Source organism: Apium graveolens, chromosome 8 (genome assembly GCF_009905375.1).
Source record: "Apium graveolens cultivar Ventura chromosome 8, ASM990537v1, whole genome shotgun sequence".
Lineage (NCBI taxonomy): Eukaryota > Viridiplantae > Streptophyta > Magnoliopsida > Apiales > Apiaceae > Apium > Apium graveolens.
This window is the reverse complement of record NC_133654.1, coordinates 262118104-262135768: the sequence shown is the minus strand read 5'-3', so window position 1 is coordinate 262135768 and position 17665 is coordinate 262118104. Positions and strand designations below refer to the sequence as shown.

The 17665-nt window shown below is 34.0% G+C and overlaps 1 protein-coding gene across 1 annotated transcript; it reads left to right on the top strand.

Annotated features, from left to right (window-relative positions):
* Positions 1-8783: 8783 nt before the first annotated feature.
* LOC141680825 (uncharacterized) lies at positions 8784-11559 on the top strand. The gene is made up of 7 exons (XM_074486939.1): positions 8784-9039; positions 9091-9729; positions 9848-9937; positions 10023-10843; positions 10932-10951; positions 11314-11419; positions 11506-11559. Exons 1-7 carry the CDS (start codon positions 8784-8786, stop codon positions 11557-11559), a joined length of 1986 nt encoding a protein of 661 aa, XP_074343040.1.
* The last annotated feature ends 6106 nt before the right edge of the window (positions 11560-17665 follow it).

The window sequence follows — 17665 nt, the reverse complement described above, 5'->3', positions numbered from 1 at the left end:
TCTCGTCTAACTCAGAGAGCAACAATGCAGGCTCATCATCCTTGATTTGAACCAGGTTTGCCTCCATTTTTTGGTTTCTTTCTCTACATGGTCGCCTGCATTCTGCAGCATAGTGACCCAGCAAATTGCAATTATAACACCTCACGCCATCTTTATCACGACCAGCACCCTGAAAACCACGTCCACCTCGTCCTCGAAAGCTTGATTGCCCATCAGAAGTCTTTCTATTTGATCATTTTATCCATTCCTCCCGTGTGAGCAGGAGTTTGTTTTCGTTCTTCTCACGTCTAGACCACTCCTCCTCTGTTAATAGTAACTTATTCCCAACAGTACTGTTTTGGCTCCTTCCGGTGGTTAAATTTTGACCCTTCAGTCTCTCTTCATGAGCTTGGAGAGATCCAATCGCCTCCTCAACTGTCATGCTTTCCAAATCTCCAAATTGCTCTATTGTTGAAGCTATTTGCAGGAATCTAGATGGAACAACTCGTAGCAGTTTCTTGACCACATATGACTCCTGCATCTCTTCTCCTAAAGCTCGAATGGTAGATACCAGTCCATTGAGCTTCATGTAGAACTCCTCAAGCTGGTCACTGTCCTCCATGTGCAGCGACTCGAATTCCGCCTTGAGTGTCTGAACCTTGGCTTTCTTTACACGTTCGGCTCCCTGACACATAACTTTGATGGCCTCCCAGCCCTCTTTTGCCGTGTTCTTTCCTGCGATTGACAGTAAAATCTCCTCCGGTATGCCTTGGTAGATCATAGCCAAGGCAACCTTATCACTTTTATCCTCAATCGGTGTCTTTTCATCACTGGGTTCTACAACAGTCCACACACCTTGGGCCTGCATAAAAACCTTCATCTTCAATGCCCACGCCGTATAGTTTCCTTTAGCCAACATTGGGTAAGTTAGCCCCACATACCCGACCTTGCCTTTCCCTGTATCCATCTTATAACAATTGCTCTGATACCAGATGATGAAACTAGATGGATATATCAACATATGCACACACACAGAGGAACACGTATAAAACTGGAAAGACAAAGTTTTTATTTCTTAGGCAATATTTGTTCTACTCTTCACTTACAGAATAAATAGTAACCAGAGATTCGAGGACTCCTATCCTAAAACAATTGCAACTACTTCCTACATTTGCTCGACTAACTCCACGATCCTAAAATATCTGAGGGATAACACTACGACTAATTCCTAGCTGTTTACATGGGTTAACAGCTTCTTTTTTCAAATACAAAACATAAATCAAATTTAAATTATTTCCAACATGATCGACTATAATCAACATTGTTGGAAGAAGAAAAGTAAATCATTTAAGTTGCCACACTGGTACAACCCAAGATTCTACGTTGCCACACTGGTACAACTCTAGATTCTACTAAATTTGAATAGCATAATCGACTATAATCAACATTGCTATGTTCAATGAATATTTTTTTACTAAGTTGATATCGTGTTGTATTAGAAAGTTTTGAAGTGAGTGGGTTCTTGGGCCAATATTAGAAGCTGATTTTAGCAACTTACCAAACATGAGACAAAAACTTAACTTGTACAGCTACAATTTTCTTCAATTATCATACAAGGGACCAAAAAAACTGAAATAGAGACTTTATGGCTAGTGTTATCTATGTACATTGAACCTGACAAATATGTATGATGTATATGAATCAGAGGCTTGAGGTATAAGTTGGTGGGAAGCAGTAGCAAAGAAGCCAAAAGACTAACTGCAGTTCTTAAACAAGTAGATAACCGAACTAGCGGTTTGCAATTTGTTGATTTAGATCAGCACTTAATTTCAGTTATTAGAGTGCTAAATGAAGTTACTATCACGACTATTTCTATATTCGACTAAGTACTCCTATTCTTGGCAACATCCACAAAAGCGAAATCAACAAAATGGCCAGTAGTTTCCAGACCTGTACATTACTATCCAAATTTTAGAGGATTGATTAGTTTATAGATATTGATTATAATTTACACAAAAAGACTAACTTTTTTCCCGATTCATTCTTCCATGAATTGCTGAAAGCGAAAAGAGGTGGATATTTATAGACGGGAAATAATAAAAATTTACTTGTCTTAGTCCTTTTTGCAATTAGTAAATATATACAAACACCAGAGTAAGCGGCACTTCGAGCTTTCCTGGAGAAAACAAACTCAACATATTTGAATGAATGACTAATCCTCATACACACTCAAAGTTATCATCCACTAAACTATACTATATTTGAGAGGCTGCATCAGAACTTGTTAGGAATATATGTGCATTAGTTTGATGATATGTTTAACAAAACACTTAAGTAGAAATCTAGTGTTTGTAGCCTCAACGGATAAGACCATTTTGGCTATCCGTTGATGGTGTAGCTTTACTTAGAAATAAGTCTAGTGTTGTAGCACATTTTAGTCTCTGAATTTGAGATATAAATTCTTAAATGTTGAGGGAAATTATAAGTCATGTTGACTACTAGAGGATATGCAGATAGGAAGGCCAATTGTAAGTATTTCATGCCTTGTAATTTTGTATAAATGAAATGGTGTCAACGGATAACTTAAAGACCTTCAACGGATGAGAAACAAAGCTTCAACGGATGTCTCTAAAGCTTCAACGGATAACATCCTTCAACGGATGAGTGCATCAACGGATAGAGCTTCAACTGCTAACACATCAACGGATAAAGCCATCAACGGATGAAGGCTTCAACGGATGTTCTGTTAAATAGCAGTTGACAAGTGGTAGTTGTACCTACAAACAGAGGCACATGGGTTGACAGAGACAACTGAGATGTGGTAGCCTATTTCAGGAACATCAGAAAAAGCAGCCGTTCTACTCTAGTATAAAGAGGCAATAGTCAACAATGCACTGGAGTAAAATGGAGAAGAAACAAGTGGAGAACTTATTTTATTATTGTACTTTTTATCTTTGTCTTCACTTGTAAACTTGGTGATATATAAACCAAGTAGCAGCTAGTAATTAGATGAGAATTTTTCCAGAGCTGTTTAGAAAAATCTTGAGAGAAAAATTATCTAGTTTGTACTAGGACGCAGCTGTGATCAACTTCTTGAATCACAGATTTTCTGAAATACCATCTCTGGTGGAACAACAATCCACCAGAAAAGTTTTTAAGGTATGTTGTGTTCTTTACATTAGTGCTTGAATATATATCTGTCTGTATTAGCTTAAAGCAATTCACACACTTGTTTATCTTGAACACAAAGCCTTTAAAACTGCTCAAAACTTGAAAAAGTTTTGAGATTTACATTCAACCCCCCTTCTGTAAATCTCATTGTTAGTCCACTAGGAATAATAGAACTACTCCACTGTACGATTTCATATTTTTCTTTCTTTTCAGATTATAATTTTACACCACAAGTCAATCAATAAATTACAACCCATAAGACGAAAAAGTCATTTTACACAAATTATGTTACTCTATATTATTCGAAACAACAAGAAATCGAAAAATCTAAGAAAAGTAGAACTAAAGATTTTCAAATTCACACCGCAGTAACAATATTAAACTAGGTTGAGCCCCGTACAATATTAACACAAACATGAAAATTAGGCATTAAATTATCCAATTAATACAAATAATCAACTAATCCCGCCATCATAAACATACACACTGCTAATTATAAAAAATCTACCTTCTAAACAGAGCAATTCTCGCACAAAGTTAAGCACATTTCAAATTTCATAAGTACAAAAATATGGCCATGTACAAAAATCTAAAAATCCACAAAATAAATGCGAGAGAGAAATAGTTACTTTGATAGAGAGAGAGATAATAGATGGAGAGAGAGGGAGAGAGAGATTGGGAGAGAGAAATAGAGAAAGAACGAAGAGAAGATGAGAGAGAGAGAGAGAGATTAAGGGAAGAGAGAAAGAAAATATACCTTGAGATGTTCACGTAGGAGAGATCGAGAGTCGAGAGGAGCGGAGCTAGAAGACCTAGAGTAACAGAAGTGTAATTGGGGAGAAATAATAAGAAAGGGGTGTTAGAAATATCGCATTTTTTCAGGAGAAATGAACCCCTCCAACCCTTCACAAAACCCTCTGCAACCCAACCCTCCTAAAAAAATTATTTCCCAAACATGGTTTTTAAAAACCCCCCTCAACCCAGCCCAGCCCAACCCTCTCAACCCACAAATCAAACAACCCCTAAATAGGACCTCGAAGTGGATGTTGTTTTTAGACCCAAAAGAGTTTGGATATGAATTTGGATCTTAGGTATACCGAACCGATAACCGACCCGAAATTCGTTCCAAACCTGATCCAAACCCAAAACCGAGAAAATCCAATAACATATTCATATCTTACATAATTTTATAACAATAATATATGATTTATGTACATCAAATAATTAAATTTAATATTTATGAACGATATGTTGAATAATTGTTGATAATTAAATTTATTATATTTGATGCTAAAATTGAATTACATAAATTGGTAGAGTACTATTTTTTTAGTTAAACAAACGAACACATATAGCTCATTTCTCCTACCAGTTTAGACAAAAAATGTCAGTATAGCTCATTTCTCCTACAAGTTTAGACAAAAAATGTTTATTAGTTTTAGTTCAATTGTTAGTTATATAAATTTAAAGAAGCAGCGTGATCATATTTAATAACACACATTCTTGACCTACACTACATTACTGTATGAAAAATTAAATATTAGTTAATTTTAAAATTTCAAATATTTGTAAAAGTCATAAATACATGATTTCATTGATTCATCATTATTAGGACAATCATATCCAATAATATCAAGCCTGTAAAAATAAATAATACACTAAGATTTTGTTGTTAAGAAAAACTTATTATAGAAATAATTAATACAATTTGTTATATTCATACCAGTGCCATGAAATTCCAAACCTCAACGTAACCCTCGTTAATATAAATTCTAGATGCTCGAGTATTAGTGATTGAAACAATATATGAAATTAAAAACAATACATTTAACATAAGTTAAGCATAGTTTAAAGTTTTAATTACATTTTTATTTAAATATCATGAATGAAATCTAAGGGCTTACCTCTATCCATCATAACTTTTGCACTTGACAAAATAACTATGACCGACATGTCTAAAACATATTCGTATTAAGGTGTTATACTTTGAGTTAATTTACTCACTATATTCACTTTAACAGGGTACCTTGTAACAATTAAAATGGAAAGTTAAATTTAAAAGTTAAGTTATTGTATAATTAGTTAATTTATTCTATTTATAACTTATTGATTAAAACCTGCCATGATAAAGTTATAATCTTATCAGAGGTTTGAGTCCAAATATCGGGTTCATGTTAATCATTGGTTGTAGATGTTCGACTACTCTAATAACATCTGAAAAATGACATGTTGAAATGTAAAAAAATAATATATTTGATATGATTTCTGTATAAGATAAGTGTCGAGAAATATAATCATATCAATGACGAATGACAGATTAAAGGCATATTTAACCGGATTTATAGCTAAAGCAGCACTTGCACAAATTTGAAAATGTGTGTGGTAAATTGACCACTTCGTGATTTTAATGAATTAAATGGACCATGATTGAATTTGAGAAAATTATTTTTAAGGCAGATGGAACAGGTCTAAAATTTCTAGTCGCATGTGTAGCAAGAAAATTAGATATTTCATACTGTTGTCCCTCAATAATATTAATTCCCAAAGCATTCCATAAGTCTGTCCTAAAAAAGCCTGCATACGATTATGTTGACAAACAGGGAAAAGAAATTGTTAAAAATGTCTATTTTTACTATGAAGGTTTATGAAAATAATATTAAAATATGCATATAACGTGATTTACCCGATCTTCCAAAAGAATTATAGTACAACCAATGGAAACTCCTTATTTAGTCTTGGAAGGCTACAAAATGGTAACACAGACTCGTAATCTGAAATTAGTATTCTACATATTGAGTGAAGAAATCGAATGAAAGGTATTCGGCTATGTAAGAAAATCGGTTTGTGAAAAATATTAATAGTTAAGCCAATAGACGTGACACTAAACATAACTATGCAATAATTAATATTAACTAAAAGCTGATTACTAACCCATAATTTTTTGAGAATCTCCTTGACAACGTATCTTTAGAAGCTCTGAGTTACAATATATGAACTGGTCTTACAGTATGGCTATTTAAATATAAAAATGCTACAAATTAAAAAAGTTTATTTCATATCTAAAATTTTAATACTGAGACTTGAAAAGACTTTTTTTAATTAGTTATATTTATATAAATGGGTGGAAGGTTGTTGATTAATTGGCGAATTCTTAAATTAAACATAAATTTGTTATAATCATAGTATAATACAAAAAGATTATTACATTATTAATCACGAAGATACTATTTGCAGTAATTTGGTAAAATTTGTTAAGAAATTTCGTGTAAAATAAACATGATTTTTTTTGCTTTTATTTTATATCAATTTACACAGCAATCGCGAAAATACTAATCGTTAAATTTTAAAAAAATAGTTTAGGAATGAAGTGTGGAACACACATCTAATCTCCAGATTGAATTTTGTATATTTATTAATTAACTATTTTTATAAAATTATGTGAGAATTAGTTGTCAATTTTCTCTTGAGTGCATAAATACATGTATAAAGTTATTATAGTCATATTAATATAAAAAAGATTATTACATCGTTAATTATGAAGATAGTAATTGAATAAATTTCCTAAAATTAGTTAAGGAGTGAAGTGTATAACAAAAATGAAAAAAATTGTTTTTATTTTATATCAGCTTACACAGTATAATCACCAAGATACTAATTGCGTCAATTTAAAAAAATTAATTTAATGATGAAGCGTAGAAAACACGTATAATCTATCACTTTAATTTTGTATATTACTTAACGGGTTACTATTATAAAAATAGGTGAGATGTGGTTGTCACTTTTCTCTTGATTTAATAATTTTTTATAAAATAGGCGAGTTGTAAAATTAAGCATAAAATTGTTATAGTCATAGTATTTTTGAAAAGATTATTATATTTTTAATCACCATATACTAATTGAACTAAGTTTCTAAAATTAATTAAGGAATGCAGTGTATGAATAGTACATTTATACTATGACTATAAAAACTTTATAATAGTTGTTAGCATTCATTACATACTCTACTAGAATTCTGTCAATAGACATCGGTCCTTAGACATCGGTTGCTCAGACGACCGATGTTAAAGTTCATTTAGACATCGGTTATTTTAAAACTGATGTTAATTATTGTTTTAGACATCGGTCCAGAAAATAACCAATGTCTATACTTATTTTTCAAAAATGAAAAACGTTAGTTAGACATCGGTTTTCTATATAACCGATGTCTTTATTTTATAGACGTCGGTTGTATTTTACAACCTTGTCGATGGTTAACTTAAAAAAATTTAAAAAAATACACGGAAACTTTCCCCCCTTATTCCCCAAATATTCCCCGCCCTTCTTAACCAAAAAAAACCCGTTTCCCCCCTAATTATTTTTCCTGTCTCTCTCTCTCTCTCACTCTCACTCTCTCTGCTCTCTCACTCTCACTCTCTCTGAGCTCACTCTCTCTGGTTCTCTTTCCCTCTCTCTTCCATCTCTCTGCTTCTCTCCCTCTCTCTCTTCCATCTCTCTCTATCTCTCACACACACCATATCAGTTTATAATAAGTACATAGGTTTTAATTAAACCCCAAATTGAAGAACACCATCAGTTAATCAAAATCCATCTACGAGAAACCCGAATTTCTGAACAAGTATGTTTGTTTATTTAGGTTTGTATGTTCGATTAGGTTACATTTGTTCAATTAGGGTTTGTTCATAAATTTTAATGGGTTTTTTCCTTTTTGAACAGGTTTTGAGATTCATTGAGCCAAATAAGGTTTGTACTCTAATTTTATATTTTTTCTTGAGTTATTTTAAATATGCATGTATATATATTTACATAAATCTGCATTTTTTTAACATAAATTAGGTTTGTGTTCTTGTGTATATATATTTAGGTTTGCCTAAATATATTAATTAGGTTTGATATTTCCATGTATTTTTCTTTTCTAGTTGATATCTTCCGATTTTTGTCCGTTTAAAGTTTTAAGTAATATTATGTTTTTAAATTCGATTTTGTCCATTTGCAGATTATCTCATCAAGTCTCGGAATTTGACAGTGCCTGCACATTTTACTTCAAGAAGGAGGTTATAAATTCTTATTCATTTCCTTTTTTTCCTTTTTTATGTATATATTATGTAGGAAGGGATTCACTAGTAACCGATCTGTCATTATTTATGTATACATTATTTGATTTGGATTGTTGTTTATGTATCAGATTTAGTGTATCGTTCTCTTTTAATAGATGAGATGCCATGAATGTACTAGTTGTCATTTGTGTAAAATCTTTCAATTTTTTAAGGGCATGTTTGTTATTAATTCGCGCTTGAATATGTGCACATGTATTGATTATGCTAGTTAAACAATGTTGACTTTCTTGGTTTTGTTTAGCATGAAGTAATTAAGCGATGCATAACTTGTGATAAATATATACCGCTAATTCCTAGTATTAAGTATGTATTTTAGCTGCATAATAAGGATAAAACATAAAACATAGCATATCTATTTTATATTAATAAATATTTATATTCAATAACCAAGAAATATAGTATAGTAGAATTATGAGTATATAATGAATATAAATGATATATAAACTTACTCTAATATTTGATGTTGAAATGACCATCAGGTGGTTAGGTTGCTAGATTGCTGGTCATACATTTTCAGTTATGGATAAGTCGTGGATATCGAAAGATAGGGATTCTTTAGAATTTGAAATTGTTGTCGAAGAATTCTTGATTTTCGCTGAAGAAAATTGTAAAGATCCTAAAAGAATTCCTTGTCCATGTGGTCGATGTGTGAATTTTAAAAAATTCTCAACCAAAATCATAAGGGGACATATCTACGATCATGGTTTTAGTTTGGGGTATGTTGATTGGATTTGGCATGAAGAAAAATCTACTAGGAGTACTAGGCCTTCTATAGGTAGTACACGTCCTGCTTCAGACCAACCTACATAGCACTTTGCTGCATCAGAAACTGTTGAAGTTTGTGAAGCGGCTTTTAATTTGGGTAATTACGATAAGGATTCATATGATTTTCAGAGGTTTGTTGTTGATGCAGAACAACCGTTGTTTGAGGGCAGCGAGTGCACAAAGTTACAGTCAATGTTAAAATTGCATAATTGGAAAGCTAGGTTTGGTATTAGCGACACTGCCTTTACTGAGCTGCTCTCTTCAGTTGGCTCGATCCTTCCCAAAGATAATGTGTTGCCTCCTAACGCATATGAAGCGAAGAAAACTTTATCCGATTTAGGTCTAGAGTATATAAAAATTCATTCGTGTCCCAATGATTGTATACTGTATAGGGGCATACATTCTGATGCTTCTCAGTGTCCTCATTGCAAGCTGTCACGTTGGAAAGTACGGAAGAATGGCCAACTTAGGGTCAATGTTCCAACCAAGGTCATGTGGTATTTTCCTATAATTCCAAGATTTAAACGGTTATTTAAATCTCCCTCTACTGCTGAACTCATGACTTGGCATGCAAATCAGCGAATAAATGATGACAAGATGCGACATCCGGCCGACTCTCCTTCTTGGAGGAATATCGATTACCGGTGGCCTGCCTTTGGTAGTGAATCTAGGAATATTAGGTTGGCTTTATCAGCGGATGGTATCAACCCACATACTAATGGGTTAGTCAATCAATATACTTGCTGGCCAATTGTGTTGGTAACAGTACAATCTTCCTCCGTGGTTATGCATGAAAAGGAAGTTCATGATGTTGTCAGTTTTAGTTCCTGGTCCACATGAGCCGGGAAATAACATCGACGTTTATTTACAACCGTTGATTGATGATCTGAAAAAACTTTTGGAAGAAGGTAAACCAAACGTTTATGACGCCTATAGTAAATCATATTTCACTCTAAAAAGCAATTTTATTGTGGACTATAAATGAATTTCCAGCATATGGAAACTTGTCAGGCTGCGTGAATAAGGGTTATAAGAGTTGTCCAATTTGTGGTGACGATACTGTGGCTAAATATTTAAGTCACAGTAGGAAGATGTGCTTCCAAGGTTATCGCCGTTATTTGCCTAGGCAGCACCCTTATAGGAGGTATAAGGCGGCCTTTAACGAACAACAAGAGTTGGGGAACGCATGTCAACCCCTTTCCGGAGTAGAAGTGTTAGCGCGTCAGGAACGAATTGATTTTTGTTTTGGAAAAGAGGTGAAGAAGTCGAAGAAGGTGGAATGTCCATGGAAGAAAAAATCTGTTTTCTTTGAGTTAGAATATTGGAAATATCATCATGTTCGCCACTGTCTCGATGTTATGCACATCGAGAAAAATGTGTGTGATAATCTGCTTGGGACGTTATTAAATATGCGAAAGTCAAAAGATAGTGAGGCGGCACGTCGTGATATGATTGATATGGGTGTTAGACATGATTTAGCTCCTCAAGTAGGAGAAAAGAAGACCTATCTGCCCCCTTCCCCTTTTACTTTGTCGAAGGCCGAAAAAAAGAAAGTGTTGAACTCATTCTTGTCTATGAAACTTCCCTCTGGACATGGATCAAACATAAAAAATTGTGTATCCATGTCTGATTTGAAGATATACGGGCTTAAGTCCCATGACTGCCATATCCTTCTCCAACAACTCCTCCCTGTTGCCATTCGATCTGTTCTCCCGAAAAATGTTAGGGTCACAATCATACGACTGTGCTTCTTTTTTAATGCTTTATGCAGCAAAGTTGTCGATGTCTCAAAACTCGATAAATTGCAGTCAGATGTAATAATAACCTTATGCGATCTAGAAAAAAAATTCCCTTCATCATTTTTTGATGTAATGTTACATCTTATTGTCCACTTGGTCCTAGAAGTGCGTTTATGTGGACCGGTATTTTATAGATGAATGTATGCCTTCGAACGATTCAATAAAGTGCTAAAGAGCTCCGTACGAAACCGATATTATCCTGAAGGTTGTATGGCAGAAAGCTACCTTAAAGAAGAATCAGTAGAATTCTGCACAGAATTTATGAGCCAGACTTCCAGTTGAGCAAGGCAAGCAATCTGGTCCATTATCTGCCGCGATAATAAAGGTCGTGGAAGAAAAAGAGCGAGATGAGACTCATCTGCATGTCCTTCAAAATAATGATGAAGTGTATCCCTATATCGTGTACGTTTATTTTATTAACTTGTCCTATTTGTTTGAAGATATAATTTTTGTGGGTTATTTCTAATATTTATGCATATTCTCAGAATGCACAAGGAGTATTTGGATGAAATTTACCGAGGGAAGAAAAAAAGTGTTCATTGGCTCATGGGAGAGCACAATCGGCTATTTGCCGATTGGTTTGAAAAAAAAGTAGGTTTTGTGTAGTGTCTACTTAAATAGTTGTTAGTTGTAGTTTGCAACTGACGGATTTTTTTATTATATAATATTATGTATAGGTAAGTAGTGAAATGAAGGGAAATCCCGATGCTGTTTCAGAGACGATACGATGACTCGCTGGAAAACCATCATTTTCTGTTTTAACTTATCAAGGTTTCTCAGTCAATGGAGTCCGATACTTTATGAAAGACCGAGATGATGCGCGGGTTGTTCAAAATAGTGGAGTTTCTGTTGTTGCTAAGGCAGTCCAGGTCTCCAGTGCGAAAGATTTAAACCCCATTGAGAGTGATATGACCTTTTATGGCATAATCTTGGAAGTATGAGAGTTGGATTACCATGAGTTCAAAGCTCCGCTCTTCTTGTGTAAATGGGCAGAGAATGATAAAGGCATAAAGATCGACGATCTTGGCTTCACACTTGTGGATTTCAATCGACAAGGCCATAAGAAGGATAAATATGTCTCTGTTGACCAAGTCAACCAGGTGTTTTATTTTTAACCGATGTCTAATAAGATATAGACATCGGTTTTTTATTTGTAATCGATGTTATTTTATAAATATTGATTGTGTGTTATAGTTTTAAACAGGCCTAATCGTCCTAATATTACATTTCTGAACTTGACATTAAACAATTATATAACATCAATGTGAATTAGACTTCAGAAATTTTCCAGAAACGATGTGTAATATTACATAGACATCGGTTTTTAACCGATGTCTATGAGAAAATACATTTAACATCAGTCGCGAAGACATCATACATTTTTTACATAGACATCGGTTAAAAACCGATGTCTAAGGTTTTTTTTCTAGTAGTGATATATAAATTATGTTGATTAGATGATGCAATAATTACATTTTTGAAGATGCTCTTTATTCCTTATTGGCTAAATTGGTTTTATGTCAAATATCATAAGATTACATAAATCGGTTGTTAGTGGTCAGAACTGAAAAATCACTCAATATCAAACTAATGTGAATTGATTATGGTCTAGTATTATTTATTTATAAATAAAAAATAGTTGTCAACACCAAACAAATACTTGTTACACACAAATAAATCGAAAGCATACAAGGGAGAAGAGCATACTTGGGGTTCGAGTTCTGTACGAGCCTCTTGTTAATCTATTGGGTTTCTTATATAGGCAGACAAATATACAAAGCCTAAATTTAATAAGGTATCTTAAAACTTGGTCCTAAGGTTTCTACAAACTCTCTAAATAAATCCCAAAAATAAAATATTAGACGCATATAATTACCTAAACTAAAAAGATTTCGATTTTCTAAATTATTCTTACGCTTATTTCCACAAATAGAAAATCTTTTCCCAACTCAAATAACTTGCACAAAAAGTTTCCGGAATATTCTAATTTAAAATATTTATCTAAATGAATTAATATATCATACTATCTAATAAATAAATTAAATATAAAATTACAGATTTTACATTCCTCCCTCCTTAAAAGAATTTGGTCCTCAAATTCACAGAAATAAATTAAACAACTCACTTAAGAAAATAAATCATACCTTAATTGCGATAGTTGTCATTTCGTGTGAGCTGAAACACACGTACTTTACCCATCTTGTTATTTGCTTCCTTCCTTGGTGGCGGTGGCGGGTTATGCGGGCAATTCGAAATCTTGTGTCCTACTTCTCCGTAATGAAAACAAGCACCTGTATTCCAACGGCAGACTTTGTTGGGATGATTCTTGCTACACCACGAACACCTTTCATGATCTCCTTGGCCTCTAATATTATCGTACACGTGTGGCTTCTTGAGTGGTCCTCCTTGAAAAGATTGCCCACCAGTTTGAGCGAACCGCCTCTTATTGCAGCTACCAGACGCCTTTTCAGAATCTGCCAAGCCTCTCTCGATCACTAACGCCTTGTTGAGGACTGCCTCGTATGTTTGAAGTTCAAAAGAAGCCACATAGTTCCTGATATCTCTTCGAAGTCCCTCTTCTAATCTTCGTGCTCGACTAATCTCATCTGCTACTAAGGTCGACGCGTACTTTGCAAGCTTTGCAAATTCTGCTTCGTATTCAATGATGGTTCTTCCACCTTGCTGCAGCCGAATGAAGTCCCTCTCTTTCTGCAGACAAACTATTCTCGGAAAGTACTTATCCTGCAAAGCCTTCTTGAAATTTTCCCAAGTGTACGGTTCAGGATTTTCTTCAAGTTTTGTTGTCTGGTTCTTCCTCTTTTCCATGAGCCACTAGTCGTAAGCGCTTCCTTGCAATTGGTACACAGCTAAGGTGACCTTCTGTTGCTCATTGCTCCCTAGAAGTCTGAAAGCTTTTTCCATCTCTTGGATCCACATCTCAACGATAGCCGGGTCTGTAGCTCCATCAAAAGTTGGCGGGTTCAAACGCTTGAACTGAGAAACGATATTTGGCTTCGGTTGCTGATTCACAAGTACAGCTAGAGTTTCAGCCAGCTGGTCAAAGACGTTTCCTCCTTCATCATTGTTGCCCTGATTGCCGTTATTGTTCTGATTTTCGTTGTTGTTCTGGTTGTTACCGTTCTCCCCATTCCTCTTTTCTAAAACACACAAAACAATTTATAAACTTATAGTCAATAATCAAAAAGCACAAAGTCAAGCATAACAAATAATCACACAAATAAATGCCCTAAATCCAAAATAATTTTATAGGACCTATACGATAGTCTAAAGGATCGCATCCTCGGGAATGTACTAGTCCCATACCTAATACACTCCGTAGGACGACCTGCTCTGATACCTGCTGTAACTGCCTGCACTTCCGGACTATTAAATCTAAATACAAAAACTTAAGTAAAATAGAATCTTATTCGATAATTCTAATATATCACGAAGGTCAAAGCAGCGGTCAAACTCAATAATCAAAATCATAAAAATAGAGACGCAACTCCACAAATCCGATATTAATTGTCTATACAGATAATCAAATTTATTCTCTTAAAACAAAGTCTTTATTCTAATTCAAATAGCACGAAACTAAGCAGCACAGATCTCCACATACTTCTCATTCCTTATTCTTAATATGCTCCAAATTCCGAACCTGAAATATTAAAAAGGGTGAGCTACAAAGCTCAGCATGTACAAATTGGCTAACTATTTAACTGAAAAACAATGAGGTTTTAATAAAACAATTTTTCTCAAATCAGTAATAATTTTATAAAACATTTTCTAACAAAAATCCAACCCAATGTTTTATATTTAATTTCAGAATTTAAAACAGAACATAGCTGATTTTATAACAGAACAGAACAGAGTAAAATAGAACGAAACTATAAATTCTTATAAATACCACAGTCTTGATCTAAAACCACACTTTTCCAGTAGCCGACATCTTATTCTTATTCTTATTCTTTATACCACACTTTGCCAGTGGTCGACATCTAAATTCAATAATTACGTGCCCTTAATAGGTATCTAAAGTTGCATACCTGTACGCCTACTAAGGGTATCTAAAGCTAGTTCCGGAACTATAGCGTAAATTACGAACAGGTTCGAAAATGTAGAGACTGGGTTTCTAAAATTCTTGAATCTTATTCTTATATAATTCGAAACAGAATTCTTATATCTTATAAATTTCGAAATCAAAGTTCTTATATCTTATACGAAATCAAAATATAGAATTGAAATATCTTTTCCGAAAATTAAAAGTAAGTCAAAAGTACTTACCTCGGAATCGACACTTAAAATTCGAAAATAAACACTCGCACATATCCTAAAGTTATAAATTCATAAAAAAATAATTAATCATTCACACTTAAACACATAATTAACAAATAAATAACCATTTAAATTTAGAAAGAACTATCCAGAAAGGATGATCATGCAAAGAAAAACAATAGATCTTATACTAAATATCACACGACATGCATACAGGAAATTGGTTTGCGTATATAAACATAAACAACAACTCAACTTATCAAAACTATATTCTATCATCTTTGTCAAGGTTAATCAATTAACAAATCTTGCATGTATGGATTAAACTAACACCACCTACATAACGTACATAAATAATTAATTAGTTTAAAAATTTAAATCACCTTAATTAGAAGAATAATTTAAATTCTAGTTTTTCATTCTTTTAGAAGAAATTCTTGCAAAATTGGATAAATTGCTTATGCAACTAATTTTTATAATCGAAGCCGATATATATGGTCAGAGCAATCGTATGCGGTAACTCAGTTAACTAAAAATTATTGTGCACATTGTAATTAGAAGCAGATATCATACTCGTGAGTCTTTCTTCAAATCATGAATTTTAAATTTATATAATCATCAAGCTTGTACGCATGCATGTATTTGTAAATCAATTTTTATATAAGAAACACCAAACAAATACTTGTTACACACAAATAAATCAAAAACATACAAGGGAGAAGAGCATACTTGGGGTTCGAGTTCTGTACGAGCCTCTTGTTAATCTATTGAATTTCTTATATAGGCACACAAATATACAAAGCCTAAATTTAATAAGGTATCTTAAAACTTGGTCCTAAGGTTTCTACAAACTCTCCAAATAATTCCCAAAAATAAAATATTTGACGCATATAATTACCTAAAATGAAAAGATTTCGATTTTCTAAATTATTCTTACGCTTATTTCCACAAGTAGAAAATCTTTTCCCAACTCAAATAACTTGCACAAAAAGTTTACGGAATATTCTAATTTAAAATATTTATCTAAACAAATTAATATCATAATATCTAATAAATAAATTAAATATAAAATTACAGATTTTACATTCCTCCCTCCATAAAAGAATTTGGTCCCCAAATTCACAGAAATAAATTAAACAACTCACTTAAGAAAATAAATCATACCTTAATTGCGATAGTTGTCATTTCATGTGAGCTGAAACACACGTACTTTACCCATCTTGTTATTTGCTTCCTTCCTTGGTGGCGGTGGCGGGTTATGCGGACAATTCGAAATCTTGTGTCCTACTTCTCCGCAATGAAAACAAGCACCTGTGTTCCAACGGCAGACTTTGTTGGGATGATTCTTGCTACACCTCGAACACCTTTCATGATCTCCTTGGCCTCCAATATTATCGTACACGTGTGGCTTCTTGAGTGGTCCCCCTTGAAAAGATTACCCACCAGTTCGAGTGAACAACCTCTTATTGTAGCTACCGGATGCCTTTTCAGAATCTGCCAAGCCTCTCTCAATCACTAACGCCTTGTTGAGGACTGCCTCGTATGTTTAAAGTTTAAAAGAAGCCACATAGTTCCTGATATCTCTTCGAAGTCCCTCTTCTAATCTTCGTGCTCGATTGCTCTCATCTGCTACTAAGGTCGACGCCTACTTTGCAAGCTTTGCAAATTCTGCTTCGTATTCAATGATGGTTCTTCCACCTTGCTATAGCCGAATGAATTCCCTCTCTTTCTGCAGACAAACTGTTCTCGGAAAGTACTTATCCTGCAAAGCCTTCTTGAAATTTTTCCAAGTGTACGGTTCAGGATTTTCTTCAAGTTTTGTTGTCTGGTTCTTCCTCTTTTCCATGAGCCACTAGTCGTAAGCGCTTCCTTGCAATTGGTACACAGCTAAGGTGACCTTCTGTTGCTCATTGCTCCCTAGAAGTCTGAAAGCTTTTTCCATCTCTTGGATCCACATCTCAACGATAGCCGGGTCTGTACCTTCTGTTGCACATAGTAATTAGAAGCGGATATCATACTCGTGAGTCTTTCTTCAAATCATGATTTTTAAATTTATATAATCATCAAGCTTGTACGCATGCATGTATTTGTAAATCAATTTTTATATAAGAAACACCAAACAAAGACTTGTTACACACAAATAAATCGAAAACATACAAGGGAGAAGAGCATACTTGGGTTCGAGTTCTGTACGAGCCTCTTGTTAATCTATTGAATTTCTTATATAGGCACACAAATATACAAAGCCTAAATTTAATAAGGTATCTTAAAACTTGGTGTACATGGAGTGATTGGTCCGCAAATGTCCCCATGGATTAGCTCCAGCACCTTCCCTGACTTGTAACTCGATTGAGTCGGAAACGGAGCCCTAGTTTGTTTTGCCATCAAACAGCCTCTACACACAGTTCTTGGATGTACCAGCTTTGGCAAACCCTTTACCATCTCTTTTCTGTTCATGAGACTTATTGCATCAAAGTTTACGTGGCCCAGACGAGCGTGCCAAAGCCATGAATCTGTTTGAGCTTTTGTTAGCAGGCAGACTTCTGAATTTTCTTCGAGCAT

What these genes read in the sequence shown, in the direction of transcription:
- LOC141680825 (XM_074486939.1), top strand. Translation starts at nt 8,784, where the DNA reads ATGGATAAGTCGTGGATATCGAAAGATAGGGATTCTTTAGAATTTGAA. An exon ending in GTTGGCTTTATCAGCGGATG is followed by an intron (nt 9,730 to 9,847) that starts GTATCAACCCAC and finishes TGATGTTGTCAG; the next exon opens with TTTTAGTTCCTGGTCCACAT. An exon ending in AAGTGCGTTTATGTGGACCG is followed by an intron (nt 10,952 to 11,313) that starts GTATTTTATAGA and finishes GCATATTCTCAG; the next exon opens with AATGCACAAGGAGTATTTGG.